At 58.8% G+C, this 18689-nt stretch overlaps 2 protein-coding genes across 4 annotated transcripts; one reads left to right on the top strand and one right to left on the bottom strand.

Moving 5' to 3' along the window:
• Positions 1-162: 162 nt before the first annotated feature.
• On the top strand, positions 163-11837 carry ACTN3 (actinin alpha 3). 2 transcript variants are annotated; one of them, XM_055580731.1, is made up of 21 exons: positions 164-355; positions 3793-3907; positions 4084-4203; positions 4335-4421; positions 4501-4588; positions 5067-5145; positions 5227-5308; positions 6042-6127; positions 6422-6514; positions 6950-7180; positions 7305-7452; positions 7872-8022; positions 8542-8650; positions 8746-8886; positions 9149-9331; positions 9783-9917; positions 10008-10187; positions 10448-10594; positions 10691-10756; positions 11302-11460; positions 11547-11837. In XM_055580731.1, the coding sequence occupies exons 1-21, from the start codon at positions 209-211 to the stop codon at positions 11703-11705; spliced, it is 2706 nt and encodes a 901-aa protein (XP_055436706.1). In that variant the 5' UTR covers positions 164-208; the 3' UTR covers positions 11706-11837. The 2 variants fall into 2 exon arrangements, with proteins under 2 accessions (XP_055436705.1, XP_055436706.1); XM_055580730.1 differs by having other exon boundaries at positions 163-355; positions 10448-10756.
• A 113-nt stretch (positions 11838-11950) lies between these two features.
• Positions 11951-17636, bottom strand: CTSF (cathepsin F). Of its 2 annotated transcripts, none has more exons than XM_055580736.1 (14): positions 17303-17636; positions 16995-17093; positions 16609-16693; positions 16456-16517; positions 16249-16324; positions 15036-15146; positions 14771-14916; positions 14587-14683; positions 14427-14507; positions 13495-13614; positions 13343-13407; positions 12989-13079; positions 12559-12617; positions 11951-12477 (listed from the first exon to the last, which is right to left on the bottom strand). In XM_055580736.1, exons 1-14 carry the CDS (start codon positions 17513-17515, stop codon positions 12403-12405), a joined length of 1380 nt encoding a protein of 459 aa, XP_055436711.1. In that variant the 5' UTR covers positions 17516-17636; the 3' UTR covers positions 11951-12402. The 2 variants fall into 2 exon arrangements, with proteins under 2 accessions (XP_055436711.1, XP_055436710.1); XM_055580735.1 differs by having other exon boundaries at positions 15036-15149; positions 17303-17635.
• Positions 17637-18689: the final 1053 nt, after the last annotated feature.

Here is an 18689-nt window from a genome sequence, read left to right as displayed (position 1 = left end):
TATCCCAGAGCCTCAAAATTCGGCAGTCTCTTAGCCCCAGGCCAAACTCCTGCCTGGTTCCGACCCGAGCGCTTTCGCCCCCATCCGGCCCCACCCTCCTCCCCCATATTTAGCGCGAATCCGATCCGGGGCTGGGCCGGGCGCTACTTAACGCGGCCCCGGTGTTCTGGAGCGCGCCGAGCAGAGCGGAGCCAGGATCCCGAACAAGATGATGATGGTTCTGCAGCCCGAGGGTCTGGGGACCGGGGAGGGGCCCTTCGCGGGCGGCCGTGGGGGCGGCGAATACATGGAACAGGAGGAGGACTGGGACCGCGACCTGCTGTTGGACCCGGCCTGGGAGAAGCAGCAGCGGAAAGTGAGTGCTAGCCCATTTCCTGATGGCAAAACTGAGGCCTGAGAAGCCAGGCGGTTTGTTCTTGGCATCTCAGTAGGTCAGGGGCAAGAGCCTGTTTTATCCTCAGTGCCACTTCCTAGCCCGGGCTCTGGCCATCAATCCTTTGCTGTCCACCAGAGCCCGATGAGAGAGCTCGGGACCCTCATGAGGGGTTTAGGATGACAAGAAAGATTTCTGGGATCCCCACCCCGGCAAGGGTTCATTCACCCGGGCCCAGTTTTGCTAAAGAATATGGTTTGGGTAAAGCCCTGGAGATCCAAGTTTGGTTGGGGTGGGGTCGGGAAAAATCAATCTTTCTCCACACACCGCCCCCCTTTTCTGAAATATTCCCAGACCCCATCTGAGGACATGCAGCTAGGCAACTAGTGGACTTAAGAGTATGGGGGAAGTGGTAACCATCCCAGACTTCTACCCACCCTCGCTATATTCTGTCCAGCGTGATGTCCATGGTCACTCTATCCCAATTGTCAAGTGAGGAAACTGAGGCTGAGGTAGGACCCACATCATATACTGTCAGAAAACAGTCCCCCTCCCTAGGCAACCTGGGGGTCTTTGCCCATTGCCTGTCCCTCCCCCATTCTTTTCCAAGATACTCCTCCCCACCCCAGGGGCCCTGAATCTGCTGAAAAGGCCACAAGGTCGGGAAGGAGGGGAGCCCTGGGTTCCCTTTCGCGGTAGGTAACCTGACTCTCAGGCCAGATGGACACTTTGTGCTGAGGCAGCGCCTTGGAGGAGCTGAAAGGGCAGCTGCTGCCCAGGTCCAGCCTTGTAGGGCACTCAGGCCTCCCCTCCCCGATCTATTTTCACTCCTGGACTTTCCCAGATGGAGGGGGCAGGACACCTGGGGACCCAGAAGAGAAAGTGATCTGGGCCTGGAGTGAGGAAATGCTGTGGAGTGGCAGGCTGGGGGTAGGGGGTACTGTGAGGTCATCAGACTCCTCACTTGCCAACGGTGTGTGACCACAGGAAAAGGGCGAGGAACAGGGGTGCTTGGTGGGATCTGCAGGATTTAGAGAATCCCGGATTTAGAATCAGAGCACTTCCTCTGAGTTAGATGACAGGAGGTGACCCCAGGGGCTGGGAGGCTCAGCTGACTCGGCTAGGGTGCACCGGGTGATCCGCCTCCCCCCAGGCTCCTTCTGCACCTGTCTCCAAGCAGGGCTGTGGTCCTCGGGTCCAGCAGTCTCCCAGTGATGTCATCCCTGCCCCTGGCTCCCGCTGCCACCTGCTCTGCAACGCCTCTCCCCACCCCACCCCCACCCACCCAGGCCTCTCCCAGATTCAGGCTCACAGGCCCCTCATAAGACACAGGCTAGTCTGTACCTCGCTTTCATCAAAGTATCAGGAACATCCTTCCAACCCAACTTACAGCCACCCACTTCATCCACTTATCAGTGATTACACCCGTGTAGACTCTCTGTAAATTCATTAGTGTTCCCTGAAGTTGGATAATCCAGTTGTTTCTCATCCAGCAGTGTTTATTACAATGTAATGAACATCTCTGTGCTCAAATTTAGCCCCGCCCCATCCCTGCTTTTCCCCCATATCTTAGAGCACTCCTGTCTCCTCCAATCTGACACCAGAGTCCTCTTTATTCAGCCTCATTTGAAAACAGTTGTTTAACATTTCTTAGGGAGGTCCTAGTATGTGCCAGGCACTGTGTCAGGTGTCAGAAATTCAGCAGGGGATGAAATAAAGCCCCTGCTTCAGAGAGCTTAGAGTCTAGCAAGGACAAATGTTTCATCTCACCCCCTCCTCCTGACCCGTCCCACTCACTGACACCCTCTCTCACCCCGGTCTCAGTCGCCACCTCCTCACTTCTCCCTTCTGCTCTGCCAAGCCATTCTCTGCAACCAGAATGAACTTTCTAAAACACAGTTCTGCCCCTCTCCCTCCCTGTTGCCCTGAGGATCAAGTTCACACTCCCTGGCTTAGCACTCAAGATCGTGCATGACCTGGCCTCTGCTGCCCCTCCGGCCCGCCTCTCACCATTTATACCCCAACATCCCCAGAGCGGTGCCCAGATAGCTGTAGCCCCACAATCCTAGCAACTGTTGCTCATCACCAAGCCCTTGCGGCTCTCCCTGCCTGGAATGCCCTTGCCCGTCCGTCCCTGTCTGAGTAACTCCTGCTCTTCCATCACAGTTCTGATCTGTTACTCACTTTCCCCAAGAGGTTTGAAGAACACCTCCCCTAAGCTCCTCAATGCTAGTCTCTCCTAGCACTTCACAGGCCCACAGGACTCTTTAATTGCCTGTGCGTTCCTTTAGGGTAGGAACCAAATCTCATTAAAAGTCATGTTTGTCCTCTGAGGGAATCTGCTTCCTCCACTATGGAGGCCTCGCCCAGACCTGCCTTTCCCCCTGCCCTGTCTGGACCCAGAGCATCTGAGACTCCAGAGCAGGAAGGATCTACAGAGAATCCAACAGCACTCTCCTGTGCTCGGGGTGGCATCAATCAGTGCTCAGCACCCACTTATACACCTGAGGGAAAGAATTCCAAATAACTTCCTTGGGGTGTCTGCTTTTGGGGGGGCGGATGGGAGGGGGAAATGCTTTGAATTCCAGGATCCTGCAAGATCAGGGGAGGAAGAACCTGAGACATCATTGACTGTGAATGTAATTCTACAAACAGAGAGACTGAGCCCAGGAGAGGGCGAGGGGCACATCCCAGGTCACAGTAGCTCCGCTGGGGTGGGAGTCCGAGTATGGATTCTACCAAGGACTGCCAGCTGAGGGCAGAATCCGGGGCCTGAGGCCTTGGGAGGTTGTAGAAACTTGTGCACCAGGCTCTAAATCACTGCCATCCCCCAAAGGCACACAGCATATATCACCCCTCCCATCTCAGACAGAGGCTGAGGCTGAAGCAGGCCCTGGCCGGAGAGGGCGGATAGTCTCCTCCAGAAACCAGGTCAGGCTGCACCTCAGTGTCCCACTGTTCCTCGAGGGCCTGCAAAGCTCCGGCAGCCTTATGGTCCTCTTGGGGGCCAATTCACAATAGCCTTAGGAGGTCAGTGGGGCTGAGACGATAATAACACAGATGCACAGTCCCTCAGACAAAACCCACCAAGCCATCTGTGCTGCGTCCTGGAATGTTTCCAATTTTAGTAAGGCAGTGTCCCTGGTGTCTCAGGGGGCCCCACACTGGCTGGAGACTGGCCAAAGCTGTTGTTGTCCTGGCAGCATCCACACTGGGATCTGAATGGGACCCAGACCCCATTTCTCCCCATTTTCAGAATTAAAGCTCAGAGAGGGACAGGGGCTGGCCCCAGATGCACAGCAAGTGAGTGGCTGAGCTGGAACTTGCATCCAGGGCCTCCGGCTCTGAGATCTACCCTGACCAAGGAGCCAGAGCGCTGTCCTCAGCACTAGGGTCTGAGCACTGTCCTCTGCCCCCAGACCTTCACTGCCTGGTGCAACTCACACCTGCGCAAGGCTGGCACCCAGATCGAGAACATCGAGGAGGATTTCCGCAATGGCCTCAAACTCATGTTGCTTCTGGAGGTTATTTCAGGTGAGGGGTGCAAATCAGTGCACAGGGACCCCAGGACCCAGGGGAACCCAGAGAGCTGGGGGAGCAGTGCCAGCCGAGTGCTGGAGGGGATGTGCTAAGGGAGGGGGACGTTTGAGGACCGTGTCTTCAGCTTCCTCTTGTGACCTTTGACCCTTGACCTCTCCTCTCACACCCAGGAGAGAGGCTGCCCAGACCAGACAAAGGCAAGATGCGCTTCCACAAGATCGCCAATGTCAACAAGGCCCTGGATTTCATTGCCAGCAAGGGGGTGAAGCTGGTGTCCATCGGTGCTGAAGGTGAGGAGGTGGCAGGAGGTGGCAGGTGGGGCTCTTGGAATGCAGACAAGGGGCCAGAGGGCAGGGCAAAGGGGAGGGAGGCTGAGGCCTGGTGGTCAGGTGGAGCATGTCCCCAACCCCCCACCCCACAGAGATTGTTGACGGGAACCTGAAGATGACCCTGGGCATGATCTGGACCATCATCCTTCGCTTTGCCATCCAGGACATCTCCGTGGAAGGTGAGTGGTGGGGAGGCGGGGAGGATGAGGGGTGGCCCCGACCCCTTCCCAACCAACGCTCACCCCCTTCCCTGCCCAGAAACCTCGGCCAAGGAAGGTTTGCTCCTGTGGTGTCAGCGGAAGACGGCGCCGTACCGCAACGTCAACGTGCAGAACTTCCACACCAGGTCCGTCCTCCGGCCAGCATGCGGGGCCTCTGCTGGGCTCTGGGCCACAGAGCTGGAGTCTGGCCCTGGAGAGCCAGGGAGGGGAGAGGTCACAGCCAAGTTCCTGCAGCAGCGTCTGAAAATGGCAGGACTCGGTCAATGCTGAACTGAATCCAGGAGGGTGAGGGGGAGTTCCTGGAGGAGGGAGCACCGGAGACATCCCAGGAAGGGTGTTCCAGCCAGAGGGAGCCTTGTGAGCAAAGACCCAGAGGCCAAAAATTCCTAGAAAGTGGTGTAGCATAAGCCCAGGGTAAGGGAATCATGATGAGCTTGGAGGAAATGGTCCATGGCTGGTAATCAGGGCCTTAAATGCCAAGCAAGGAATTAGAACCTGACTCCATTTCACAGATGAGGCCATCCAGATAGGAGGGCTCCTGGGACCAGGGGAGGGCAGGGCCCTGGCCTGAACCCAGGCCTGACCCCCCTTCTCTCTGTCCAGCTGGAAGGATGGGCTGGCCCTCTGTGCTCTCATCCACCGACACCGCCCTGACCTCATTGACTATGCCAAACTGCGCAAGGTACGCCCCCCTAGTCCCAGCCCCGACTCTCCAGTCTCTGTCCCAGATGACCTTTCACCTCTCTCCCCTCTCACCACCTAGGACGACCCCATCGGCAACTTGAACACCGCCTTTGAGGTGGCCGAGAAGTACCTGGACATCCCTAAGATGCTGGATGCAGAAGGTGAGAGTAAGCCTCACCCCGGCGAGGACTCCACTTCCACACCAGGCAGCACTGTCCCACCTCCGCCCCTTTGTCTATGCTCCTCCCTCCTCCCGGGATGCTCCGCCCCACCCCTCCCCCTGCTCCCTGGGCAGGACCCTTCCTGCCAACTGTTCCCCTTCTCCAGGAGCCCTTATCTGGTCCCCTGTCCCTCTCATCCAGTGGAACCAGCCCCTCCCACCTTGGCCCTTATGTAATGGCTCTACCCTCACATCCCAGTTACCTGGGTCACTTGGTGACATGATAGTCACTCATGCTGGGAGCTCCTTTGAGGGGAGTCCTGCCTCCTGTCCCTGTGCCCATAAAGGCTTTAGTAGTTGAACCAGCAAACCTTTTCTGGTACTGTGCCTGGTACCCCGGATGTGAACTTGGAGGAAAGCCAGCCAGCCAGTCAGCCAGAGGCATGGCCTGTTTAGAGACAGCAGGCAGTGGACACTGGCGGTTCATGAGGGCTACAGGGTCTGCTCACTTAGCCACACCTTGATACTGTCCTCACCCCACCGAGGAGGAGGTCGCTGGGGCCTGGGGTGATCCGAGAAGGCTCCAGGGAAGAGCTGGCTTTGGGGCAGCTGGTGGCCATGACTAAATGTCTCTGCCCCTTCCCATCCCGAGGGAGCTCTCTGCCTGGGTGGGGGCATGAGCCCACTCCCCACCCCTGGCTTTGCCCAACTGACACCTGGCTGCCATTCCGCAGACATTGTGAACACCCCAAAGCCTGATGAGAAGGCCATCATGACCTACGTCTCCTGCTTCTACCACGCCTTCGCCGGGGCGGAGCAGGTAATGGGCTCAACAGTTGCCACCTGGGCTGGGCGTGTGGCCCACCCTTGGCAGCCCCTCAACATTTGGAGGTGCCAGGCCCCACTGGGGCACCACTGTCCCAGCTGCACATACTCGACCCCTGGGGCACTCAGGCACAGAAGCCTCTGGCCTGGAAGCTCCCTCCTCACCCTACAAGGCATGAGGCCTTCATCCTCTCGGTTTGCATGGACTCAGGGTTTAGGGATTGCAGAGGGAGTCTGGGTCGGGGGTGTCCTGTTTTAATACCAGCTTTTCTGCCCATTCCCACCAAAGGCAGAGACAGCCGCCAACAGGATCTGCAAAGTGCTGGCCGTGAACCAGGAGAACGAGAAGCTGATGGAGGAATATGAAAAGCTGGCCAGTGAGGTAAGACGGGCCACAGAGGGCCTCCCCCTCCTGCCCTTGCTCCCCCATCCCAGCCCTGCTGTTCCTCCCATCCCAGCTGACCCCCAGCCTGGACTGCAGAGCCCACCTCTCCTCAGAGTAGCCTTGGCCTCCTCCAGCCTCCTCCTGCCATCTTTACCCACCTCCTGCCCCCTTCTGCCCATCCAGGCTCCTGCCATCCACTCATTCATCCATTCAGTCACTCATCTCTAGACATTCTCACGGCCCTTTGCTCTGGGCCAACTACGCTGGCCCCTGCACTCAGAATATAACCATCCTGCTCCTTCTCTGACTAGTGGGGACCCCTCCTCTGCTCAAGGCCCAGCCTGTTGGCCACAGCCTGGGCATGGCTAGAGACAGGCAAGGTGAGCAGGCCCACTCAGCCCTCTGTGCTCTGCCCCTGCCTGGACCCCTTAGCTGCTGGAATGGATCCGCCGGACCGTGCCGTGGCTGGAGAACCGCGTGGGCGAGCCCAGCATGAGCGCCATGCAGCGCAAGCTGGAAGACTTCCGGGACTACCGGCGCCTGCACAAGCCGCCCCGCGTGCAGGAGAAGTGCCAGCTGGAGATTAACTTCAACACGCTGCAGACCAAGCTGCGGCTGAGCCACCGGCCGGCCTTCATGCCATCTGAGGGCAAGCTGGTCTCGGTGAGCCGGGGCAGGGGGGCAGAGGGGGACCCCTGGCCCTGCCTACATCCCCTTGGACTCTCTGTTCCCATCTGTATAATGGGTGAACCATGATGGAGGGCGCCTCTCTCTGCTTGGCCTGCAGGACATCGCCAACGCATGGCGGGGCCTGGAGCAGGCAGAGAAGGGCTATGAGGATTGGCTGCTCTCCGAGATCCGGCGCCTACAGCGGCTGCAGCACCTGGCAGAGAAGTTCCAGCAGAAGGCCTCCCTGCATGAAGCCTGGACCCGGGGTAGGTGGCTCTGGGGCCTGAATGTGTCCTGTGCAGATTGCGGGGAGCCTGGTGGGAGGGGGACAGGGTCCTGGTAGAAGGCACAGGTCAAGGGTAGGGGTTCTGCAAGGAAGCTGGAGACCTCTTTTCTAGTCCCTTCTGGTATTTGCAATCAAATAATACCAGAAGGGAACCAAGGGCCACTCCAGATCATGTAAGCTCGAGGACCCTGATGTCACGCAGGAGCCATGCCCTGGAACAGGAGCTTCTCTTCACTTTATCTCACTGGCGTCTCAGAGCAGACCCCTAGGTGTAGGCTGGGCAGGAGTGATCACCTACATTCACGGATGGGGAATCTCCAGTGTCACACACGGGGTTCGGACCCCCTGCTCCTGCGTATCTGCCCCTGGGTGACGCAAGCCGGGCTTCTCTCCATGCAGGAAAGGAGGACATGCTGAGCCAGAGGGACTACGAGACGGCTTCGCTGCAGGAGGTGCGGGCCTTGCTGCGGCGCCACGAGGCCTTCGAGAGCGACCTGGCGGCGCACCAGGACCGCGTGGAGCACATCGCTGCGCTGGCCCAGGAGCTCAAGTAGGCATGGAGTCTGCTGGGCCCACCCCCGGCAGGGAACGACACCCCTCGGCCTCAGGCCCCGCCCCTCGGCCTCAAGCCCTGCCCCTGCTCCCAAAGCCCTCCAGACCTTTCACTCTTTAATAACCCTACCTTGGTACCCCTGTCCTTCCCAGCACCACTTGCTCTGCCCTCCTCCTGTAACCCTATCCCCTAAGCTGGCGTCTCCTTGCAGCTTTGGGCCGGCCAGGCCTTCACCATAGCCTTGGCCTCCTACCACGTCCTTCCTGTAAACCTGTCCTGGACACTCCAGGCTCCGCCCCTCCTCCCAAACTTTTACAGGGACTGGAGCTGAGGACCCCCTTCTCCTAGGCATGCACTGAGAAGGCCCTGCTCTAGGAAAGCCCTGTTTCACCCCCATCTACCCTGGCTCCTTTATGCCTTCACCACCCCTGGGCCCAGAGTCCTGCCTGAAGGGACAGTCAGGCAGAAATCTGGGCTGGAATCTGGCTCCGCGGACAACCCCCTTCCCATCCCCAGTGAGCTGGACTACCACGAGGCAGCCTCGGTGAACAGCCGCTGCCAGGCCATCTGCGACCAGTGGGACAACCTGGGCACGCTGACCCAGAAGAGGCGGGATGCGCTGGAGGTGAAGCTGGGGACCCGGGGGTGAAGGCTGGACGCTGGAGGAGGGTGAGGGGCCTGCTGGGCGGGCTGCTAACTGGCCATCCCTGTGGCCCCCAGCGGATGGAGAAGCTCCTGGAGACCATCGATCAGCTACAGCTGGAGTTTGCCCGGCGGGCAGCGCCCTTCAACAACTGGCTGGATGGCGCCGTGGAGGACCTGCAGGACGTGTGGCTGGTGCACTCGGTGGAGGAGACCCAGGTGGGTGCGGGGGCTCCAGGTGTGCCAGGGTTGGATGGGATGACAAGGAAGTGGCCTGTCTTCTGTCGGCCACCCCTTTGGGCTCCTGGGGAATGGGGGGCCAGAGAAGAAGCCCAGTTCTAGAGTGCCAGGAGTCAGGAGGCCTGGGTTCTCTGGCCAGTGCTGCCCTGGCCCCTGGTGAACGGCCCAGAGCCCCTGGCCATCCTTTGTTGCCTGCAGGAGGTAGGGGCGCTGATTGATGCTTCCTGCCTGTCGTCCCCAGAGCTTGGTGACAGCACACGACCAGTTCAAGGCAACACTGCCCGAGGCCGACCGAGAGAGGGGCGCCATCCTGGGCATCCAGGGTGAGATCCAGAAGATCTGCCAAACGTACGGACTGCGGCCCAGCTCCACCAACCCCTACATCGCCCTCACCCCGCAGGACATCAACACCAAGTGGGACACGGTCAGTGCCGCCGGTGGCCTTTCCCCGCCTCCCTCCTGCTCAGACGTCTTCTAAACCACCCTGAGAATCTCAGGTGTCTGAGACACAGAGGATCAAGTCCGCCTCCGGATCTGTGGTCTGACACAGACTCTACGTGGCATTGGACAGGTCCCCTTGCCTGACTTGGCCCTCTCTGTAAAATGGCCGTGACAGCATTTTCCTGTTGGGCCTGATTAAAGCAGAATTAGATCTGGGGTGGGGGCCAGATTGTTGTACAGAACAATCTAAGTTTGTTAAGAGTGTCGGCATGGGCCCTCATTTACAGCCAGGAAATGAGCAGAGAGAGGCTGAGTGACCTGCTCAGAGCTTGCCCCCTCCGCAGAGCCCTTGGCTCAGAGCAAGGAGCCCTGTGAGGGGCTGGAGCCCTCCCCTCACTCCTGAGCTGCCCCTGACACCACCACCCTCCCTCCAGGTCCGAAAGCTGGTACCCAGCCGTGACCAGATGCTGCAGGAGGAGCTGACGCGGCAGCAGGTGAACGAGAGGCTCCGGCGGCAGTTTGCAGCCCAGGCCAACGCCATCGGGCCCTGGATCCAGGGGAAGGTGGAGGTAAGGCTTGGATCAGGGAGCCAACCTGGGAGATGGGGGCCGGGGGCCACCAGGGGCTGGAAGCCCTCATCCTGCCCGGTCCCCCTGTAGGAAGTGGGGCGCCTAGCCGCGGGGATGGCTGGCTCTCTGGAGGAGCAGATGGCAGGCCTGCGGCAGCAGGAGCAGAATATCATCAACTACAAGAGCAACATCGACCGGCTGGAGGGAGACCACCAGCTGCTGCAGGAGAGTCTGGTGTTTGACAACAAGCACACGGTCTACAGCATGGAGGTGGGACCATATCGCTTAGGACTGAGAGGAAAGCGGTGCTGTGGGGAAGCCTGGGGCGGCCATGGCTGGTTGATCAATACGTAATAAATCATCAAACTTTATGGCAGGAAGGGCCGCTGGATGTCACTCAGTGGAACCTCCCGATGGGGTCCAGCAGGGGGAGGACTTGCCCGGGGTCACACGGTGAACTGGGGGTGGAGCCAGAGCTCGTGGCCAGGCACTGGCCGCCCACTGACCCGGCCTGTCTCCTGCTTTCACAGCACATCCGCGTGGGCTGGGAGCAGCTGCTCACCTCCATCGCCCGCACCATCAATGAGGTGGAGAACCAGGTACTGACCCGAGACGCCAAGGGCCTGAGTCAGGAGCAGCTCAACGAGTTCCGGGCATCTTTCAACCACTTTGACCGGGTCAGCAGGGGCCTCACCCTGTGGGGTGGTGGACTTGGGGGCTGGCTGGGAGGCGGAGATCGGGGCCCGAGCCTGACATCTGCTCCCCAACTACAGAAGCGGAACGGCATGATGGAGCCTGATGACTTCCGGGCCTGCCTCATCTCCATGGGCTATGACCTGGTGAGTGTCCTCCAGCCCTGTCCAGGGGTTCCCTCTGTGGCCCTTGGGCCCGAGGCCCTGGGCTGCAAACTGCCGCCGGAGCCTCTCGTTCACCTGCTGCCGCATCAGCTCCTCCTGCAGTGATCACCCACTGTGTCCCTCCCACCTTCACATCTTCATTTCCTCCTCATCCACCTCCTGGGGCTGGGGAGAATTACCCCATTTCCTAGGGGGGCAGCTAACAAAAGTTCAAAGAGGTAAATTAATTTGGAGCTGGTTCTGTGTGACTCCAGAGCCTGAGCTTGCAACATGTCCACCTCAGAGAGAGAGCACTACAGGGGCGTGGGGAAGAGGTCAGGAGCAGCAGGAGCAGGGCATCGCCACGGGCAGGAAGCAGAGTTCAGCCCAGTGGAAAGGGTTTCCCAGAGCCCGAGCTAAGGCTGCAGTGGACCTTCTACGGAAAAAGGGGGCCGCCTTGTCACAGGCGTCGTCAAGCCAGGGGGACACCAGGAACCCTCCTGGCTTATGCACTCCCCGGGCACGGTGCCCGGCCTCTAACCCTGCAGGGGGAGGTGGAGTTTGCTCGCATCATGACCATGGTGGACCCCAACGCAGCTGGGGTTGTGACCTTCCAAGCCTTCATCGACTTTATGACCCGAGAGACAGCCGAGACGGACACGGCTGAGCAGGTTGTGGCCTCGTTCAAGATCCTGGCGGGAGACAAGGTGAGTCCCTGGCGGGGGTCTGGGGAGCTGGTGGGTGGAGGGTGGGGACTGGGACCTGGGGGCCCTCAAACCCTCTTCTCCCCCAGAACTACATCACCGCCGAGGAGCTGCGGCGGGAACTCCCGGCGGAGCAGGCTGAGTACTGCATCCGCCGCATGGCGCCCTACAAGGGGGCCGGGGCTCCAGTTGGAGCCCTGGACTACGTGGCCTTCTCCAGTGCCCTCTACGGGGAGAGTGACCTCTGACCTTGACCCCCGAGCTTCCCTACTCAAGTCCGGAGAGAGGGTGCTCCCTCCGGCTGATCCCACCCATCCCTTGGAGCCAGGGCCACAGAGCCGAGTGTTTCTCAATAAAGATCCATCGTGGGCCCCTCTCCATCTCCGATTGATTCCTAAGGCAGAAGCTTGGGCCCTCAGGTTTTTGGGCAGGATCAGCTGCCCCACGTTGACCCTAGGGTTCCCCAGCACCCCTCCTGGCCCTCAGGGTCTGAGCATTCACACCACACTGGGGTCCAGGACACCTCTTTATTGTGTTAGAAAAGGTCGGTGACAAGTTTCTCTAGATGTGGAAGGCAACATGGTCCCCCAGTCCAGGGGAACCAGAAAATTTACAGCTTCAGAGGAAAACTGGGGTGGGAAGACAGAGCCTGCTGAGGACAGAGCTGGTTTTAAGACCAGAGTGTTTTCTTCCCATCTGCTCCTTGCCCAAGCCCAGGGTTCTTGCCCCAGCTTCGGCTGCCAAGACATCGTCCTTCACCCCAGTCCTCCTAGCTACCACCATTCAACAAAGGTGCTATTGGGGAACTTCAGGGTGGGAGTGGGGGGAGGGCTGTGTCCCTGTGGCCTTTGCTCACCCTGGGGTCCCCGGTGCCCGTCCCTCGGCCAGCTGTGCCTCCTGGGGAGGGGCCGTTCTGGTCCGCACCAGATTCTGCACTGGTGCGCCTCAGTTTATCACCGCTGAGCTGGCCATGATGTTCACGCCACAGGCCCCGGAGCCACGGTGCAAGTAGTAGTAACCCTGGGGGGAAGAGGGGTGTCGGTGAGGGCGCCAGGGCAGGACAGGGGCTGGAGGGCTAGGGGCCAAGCAGCCAAGACTCACCTCCTCACCCCAGTCAGTGCCCCAGCTGTTCTTGATGGCCCAGAAGGGAGTGGCAGAGCCTGGGGGCAGGGCAGTGCGGAGCGCAGGGAGAGTCAGGGCCCCCCGAGTCTCCAGCCAAGGCCCCCCGAGTCTCCAGCCAGGGCCCCAGGCACTAGGCACTCTTCACTGTCTGCTGTGGGCCTACTGGGCGACAGGTACTAGGGGAAGAGAAGAAAGCAAGACAGGCCCACCTACCATGCTCCCAGAAACCGGGAGCAGCTCTGGGGCTTGGGGAAGACGCCCACCCATCCGCAACTGCTCACACCTCCCACCCCCTTGGCTCTCCCATTCACAGAGAGAATGGGTGATCCTGCCTGGCCCACAGCCCGAGACAAGGTTCCTGAGATGCTGTGGCCCGGGCTGGATGGGCAGAGGGGCGAGCGGAACTCACGGTTGCCATAGCCCACGAGCAGCACGGCGTGGTCGATGAGCCAAGGGCTGCAGAGGGGGCGCAGGGGGTGGGAGATCCCGTGGCGGTAGAACTGAGGGGGGAGAGTAAGAGCGGGGGGGGCCAACGTGCTGCAACTACTGAAGCCCGAGCACCTAGAGCCCGTGCTCCGCAACAAGAGAAGCCACTGCAACGGGAAGTCCATGTGCCACAACTAGAGAAAAGCCTACACAGCAACGAAGACCCACACAGCCAAAAATAAATAAATAAAGTCATTAAAAAAAAAAAATTAGGGGCCAGCTCCAAGAAGTGAGGGAGGAGTCAGTCAGAGCCGGAGCAACGAGGCTGGGGCCCTACCTGCATGCCAAAGGCGTTGATGGCAACGGAGACGGGGCCGTTCTTAGCCAGCCAGGCCGCCAGCTCTGAGACGGGGGAGGGCCAGCGTCAGGGGGCATCCAGGCCCCAGCCTCCCGACCCAGGCCTCTCCTCACCCCACCGGCCTTCCTTACTTTGCTCATTCTTGCTCAGCTCCACTGAGTCGTTGATGTAGACCTTGGCCTTCTCTGCAGAGAAGCTGCAGGTCTGCAAGCGGCCTCGGTAGCTGTAGTCATCCTCTGTCTCCAGCCCTCCTGGGATTGTGGGGAGGGAGGCCAGCAGATCAGAAGTTAAAGGAAAGGTGGGCTCTGCTCACCGTACTTGTCTGCTCCTGGCCAGGGGCTGTGCTGAGCCCCTCGTACACAAGGCCTCGTGTTCTCCATCTACCCCAGGCCACAGGCCATCCTCTCTGAAGGGGGCCTCTTTCTCGAGATGGCTCAGCTGAGGCCCACAGGCATGGGGCAGCCTCCAATGAGACATGTGGCAGAGAGGGAACCCAGCTCCCAACTTCTGAGTCCTGACTCCCCGCAGTGTTCCTAGGACTCCTGATCTTGGCTTTCTTGTCCTGCCCTGACTGTCTGCTCCCAGTCTGGCCCAGACCCCTGCCAGGCTCCCTCCCCAGTCTTTGTAGGCCACCTCAATCCCTCAGCCCTCCTCTTCCCACCTTTGCAGCCCACTGCTCAACAGAACTGCCAGGTTAGGTCAACACCTCCCCTCAAGGGGGCGCTGTTCTGCTCTTCAGTTTAGCAGCATTAGAAATACAGGCCTCCAAGCAGTGAAAATAGCAAGACCCCTGCTATGCACCAGGAACTTGACATACCTTCCCCTCACTTGACCCTCAAGACAATCCTACCAAGTGAGTCCGAGGAAGCCCATTTCACAGGTGAGATAAGTGAGGCTCTGAAAGAGCTGACCTGCCCAAGGTCTTCAGCCAGTCAGGGGTCAGCATTAAGACTTGAACCCAGGTCACAGGACTGCCATGCTCGTGTCTCCCTCCCTCACAAAGTGACTTCCGGGGGAGGGAGCTGTGCTCCTGCCCCCATCCTGAAGCCCCGTGAATGCATACCCAGAGTCTGTATGGCCGAGTAGGCGTTGGAGGGCAAGCCGCCCAGGCAGGCCTTGTCAGTCTTGTCACAGTCCAAGAGCTCTAGGAGACAGAAGACTGGTCCCGAGGAGCCCTCCGGAGGGGCTGGGCTGGGGACAGGGGGGCACAGCAGGAGGCTCACCCTGCTCAGAGAGGGAGAGCAGGGTCCCCCGTTTGAGGAACCACTGGCCCTCCACGTTGCCTGTGACTGAGAAGGCCCAGCAGGAGCCGCACATACCCTGCAAGAGACGGGCAGGTCAGGGCTGGGTCCCTTCCAAAGGCCAGTGCAGCCCGCACGTCCCACCCTCGCCTCTTCGGGGTCCGACCTGGTCCTTGACATTGGTGACAGCCCCCTTATTCCTCCAGTCCCACTGGGGCGGAGGAACGTCGGTGACAGGCTGGGCTGGTCGCATGTTCCTGCCAGGCGCATCTTTCAGGAGGGGATTCAGGTAGATGGTGCGGAACTCCTCCTCTGTGGACAGAGGTGGGTGGGGGTGGGAAAAGAGTATTCGAAGCCAGTCCTACCCAGGGGCCTTGGGATCAGGCCCTGTCTCCTCCAGGCACCGTGAGGGCTCTGGCCACCACCCCTACCTGTCAGGTCACTGAACTTGGTGACCCCATACCGAGCTGTGCCACGGTCCAGGGCCTGGATCTTCTGCGCCCGCACCATGTTATTGGCAAAGACGGACATGCGCCAACTGGCTTCTGAAGACCAACAAGCAGAAGTCAGGCTTGGACCCCAGGCAGATCATAAAGGAGAGGTGCTTGGGGATAAGAGGCAGGGGTTTCCGTGGGGAACAGTGGATCCTGGATCATGTCTGAAGCTTATTTCAAGAAGGGCAAGGGACGTCCCTGTGGTCTAGTGGCTAAGACACCACGCTCCCAAGGAGGAGGCCTGAATTCAATCCCTGGTCAGGCAACTAAATCCCGTATTCTACACTTGAAAGATCCTGCATTGGCGGGGGGAGCTAAAAATTTTAAAAAATTAAAAAAAAAAAAAAATAAAGATCCTGTATGCTGCAACTAAGACCTGGTGCAGCCAGGTCTTTACTATTTATAATAATAGTTAAATTATTATATTTAAATACTATAATTCAATATTTAATTTTATTTATAAAACAAGTATTTAGTGTTAAATACTTATAATACTTACTACTATAAACATTATGTTTATTATCGATATGTTAATAATATAGTATATTTTATTATTTATATATTTATTTATTATTAAATAAATAAAAATAAATATTTTTTTTAAAAGAGAGAAGGGCAGAACCCTGGAGTGGGTGTTAGGACCAGATCTGCAAGTGATAAGAGTGAGGCCAAAATGGGGCGATGACTCCCCAGGTATGAAAAGTGAAATTGCTCTGTCGTGTCCAACTCTTTGTGACCCCATAGACTGTAGCCTACCAGGCTCCTCTGTCCATGGGATTTTCCAGGCAATAGTACTGCAGTGGATTGCCATTTCCTTCTCCAGGGGATCTTCCCAAACCAGAACTCAGGGCTCCAAAGACAGGTCATGGGAAAAGGCCACCAAGCCAGGGGTCCTCCAGCAGAGAAAATATGGCCTTTGCCCCAACCCACTCTACCCAGAATGATGGAGATCTATGGCTTCTGACTAGGAAAATCAGATGGGAGAAGCGCCAGCTCCCTGAGGTGACTGCCAAGTCCTGGGAGGCTAAACAAGAACACGGGGGGACTTAGGGGTCCCTCTGCCCTTTCCTTTACTCCAACACTAAGGTGCCAAGTTGGAGGGGAGGTCCTGATCCGATCAGGACACATCCAGCCAAGGCTAGGTCCTCACCTTCCTGCGAATCATATGTCCGGTTATAGGTGGTGACAAAGTCCTTGAAGATCGAAGCCATCTTCACAGAAAAGTCCTGGAAAGACAGAGAGAGGGAGTCTTTACAAGCAGTCCTTCTCAGACAGACGTGGGAGCCCCAGGCCAGGGTAGAGGGAAGAGAGTGAACGAAAGGTGCAGCCAGTTCCCCAGACAGACAAGGCTCCTCACCTGGGGGAGGGGATCCTTGTTCAGCAGTGGAAGGAATGAACTGAAAGTCTCATTTCTGTCATCTGGAGAGAGTTGGAAGAGAGGAGAAGCAGGACTGAACCCTGAGTGAAGTCTGATCTGAACCATCCCAGCACCCCTGGGCCCTCCCAGCACCTGTAGTCTTGGTATCAACTGGGCCACAGTCCCGCCTCAGTAGCATGTGTTTTCCTAGCTCGTCTAGGACTTCGAAGCTGCAGAGCTGCAGGAAAAGGAAGGAGGATGCCAGTCAGGGGGCTGCGAGGAGAGCAAGGCCTTTGGCAAGATGGAGCTGGAGGGTCCTCAGATGAGGACAATCTCGAAGGCAATCTCGCCCACAGTGGAAAGGAGGCACCGTCCAGGAGCGAGCATCCAGACCCCCTCCCTTTACCCTTCCAGGCCTGGCTAGTGACAGGGTTGGGTAGATGCGGCCTCAGATCCCGCCCCCTTGACTTGACAGATCGTCCCAGCTACAGCCAGACTCGATCTGGGGGCAAGGGAATGGCAGGAACCCCATCACTCACCAGGGTCTTCTTGGACACCGGGAGCTGGCACACCGTGGGGTCGTTGCAGGGCGGCTCCACCAGGGTCGCCTTCAGCGAGTACAGGGACCCCCGGCCCGCCTGGACAGAAGGGCGGGTGAGTGGCGGCACGGCCACCCTCTCATCTGTCCAGCCTTCATGGGGCCCGCAGCCCCACCGTGCCCTCTTCCCCCTTCCCCATCACTAGAAGTCCAACGTCCCCGCCCCAAGTCAGGCCCAAAGTTCCCAACCCTCGGACTAGAGCCCCGCTCACCGCGGACCCAGGAGCCCCGCCCCAAGCGCGTCCTCACCCGGCGGACGCGACCGCGCACGGCCCCCAGCGCGGCCCTCGTCCCGGCAGCCCGGCCGCGGTTGTACATCTCCAAGGCGAAGCGGGCGGGCTCCCGCAGCTCCGGGGACGCCAGCTCCCAGGCCTGCGCGCCGGCCGCCGGGGGCTTGCTGGAGGCCGGAGCGGCGGCCGAGAGCAGCCCCAGCAGCAACAGCAGCTGCAGCCGGGGTGCCATGACGAGGGCGAAGCTGGCGGCCCGGACTCACGCACGGACGGACGCGCGGACCAACCGACGGGGCGGAGCAGCCCGCGGCCGGGGGGCCCTAGTCCTCCCCAAGCTCCGGGGCCGCGGTGCGCCGGCCAATGGGCGCCGGCCGAGGGCGCCTGCGCGCTCGCTTATTTACGCCAGGCACGTGGGTGCGCTGGCTGTGCAAGACCGGCGGGCTGGACCCAGTTTCGACAGTAGGCAGTCTTGCAAAACCAGCGTGATCTGGGGAGACGTGGCCCGATCCCCGACCTTGAAATGATCTTCTTAGGTCTGGGAACTGCTGTTTGAGGACAGGAAACGATACTGGCCAGAGAATTAAAACAACTACCACTTATTGCATACTTATTATTATGTTGCAGGTTATATGCCCTCTCCCTTTAATCTTTGTAGCAATCCTGTGAAGTAATAAATGTTATTATCCCCATCTAGTAATTGAGGAAATATAGGTTTAGACGGAGAAGGCAATGGCACCCCACTCCAGTACTCTTTGCTGGAAAATCCCATGGATGGAGGAGCCTGGTAGGCTGCAGTCCGTGGGCTCGCTAAGAGTCGGACACGACTGAGCGACTTCCCTTTCACTTTTCACTTTCACACTTTGGAGAAGGAGGTGGCGACCCACTCCAGCGTTCTTGCCTGGAGAATCCCAGGGACGGGGGAGCCTGGTAGGCTGCCGTCTATGGAGTCGCACAGAGGACACGACTGAAGCAACTTAGCAGCAGCAGCAGCAAGAACAGCAGGTTTAGAGAGACTAAGTGGCTTGTCAAACATCTGCTAAGTGAAAGGGCTGGACTTGAACGCAGGGAGTGGACTTCAGAGCTTGAGCTCACAGCTCCATCACCTCTTTGAGGCCCCCCTTCTCATCAGCAGGATGGCAGCTAATATTCCGTGGACTGGCAGTGTCACGGGCTGTTGCGCAGATCAAACACAAACATGTCAACAGTGCACAGGGTTGGGGCCCTTCTTTCATTCCTTCAAGCAGTCACTGCTGTGTTCCGGGGCGGAGCAACAGGAAGCATGAGCAGATACGCTGGGCATAATGCTGCCTGCTAGCAGCTGACAGTCTAGCAGAGAGATAGATGAGAAAAAGGAATTTTTCTCCAAGGTGTTACCAACTGTGGGAGAGGAAACAGAAGAGACTTTT

Source organism: Bubalus kerabau, chromosome 5 (genome assembly GCF_029407905.1).
Source record: "Bubalus kerabau isolate K-KA32 ecotype Philippines breed swamp buffalo chromosome 5, PCC_UOA_SB_1v2, whole genome shotgun sequence".
NCBI lineage: Eukaryota > Metazoa > Chordata > Mammalia > Artiodactyla > Bovidae > Bubalus > Bubalus kerabau.
This window is presented reverse-complemented; position numbering and strand designations above follow the sequence as displayed.

Excerpts from the sequence above, each read along its gene's own strand:
- ACTN3 (XM_055580730.1), top strand. The coding sequence starts at position 209 with ATGATGATGGTTCTGCAGCCCGAGGGTCTGGGGACCGGGGAGGGGCCC. Across the intron at positions 4,204-4,334 it reads GGTGTCCATCGGTGCTGAAG|AGATTGTTGACGGGAACCTG; the intron begins GTGAGGAGGTGG and ends CCCACCCCACAG. Across the intron at positions 8,651-8,745 it reads AGAGGCGGGATGCGCTGGAG|CGGATGGAGAAGCTCCTGGA; the intron begins GTGAAGCTGGGG and ends TGTGGCCCCCAG.
- CTSF (XM_055580735.1), bottom strand. The coding sequence starts at position 17,515 with ATGGCACCCCGGCTGCAGCTGCTGTTGCTGCTGGGGCTGCTCTCGGCC. Across the intron at positions 14,684-14,770 it reads TCACCAATGTCAAGGACCAG|GGTATGTGCGGCTCCTGCTG; the intron begins GTCGGACCCCGA and ends CGTCTCTTGCAG. Across the intron at positions 12,478-12,558 it reads GCACTGACTGGGGTGAGGAG|GGTTACTACTACTTGCACCG; the intron begins GTGAGTCTTGGC and ends TCTTCCCCCCAG.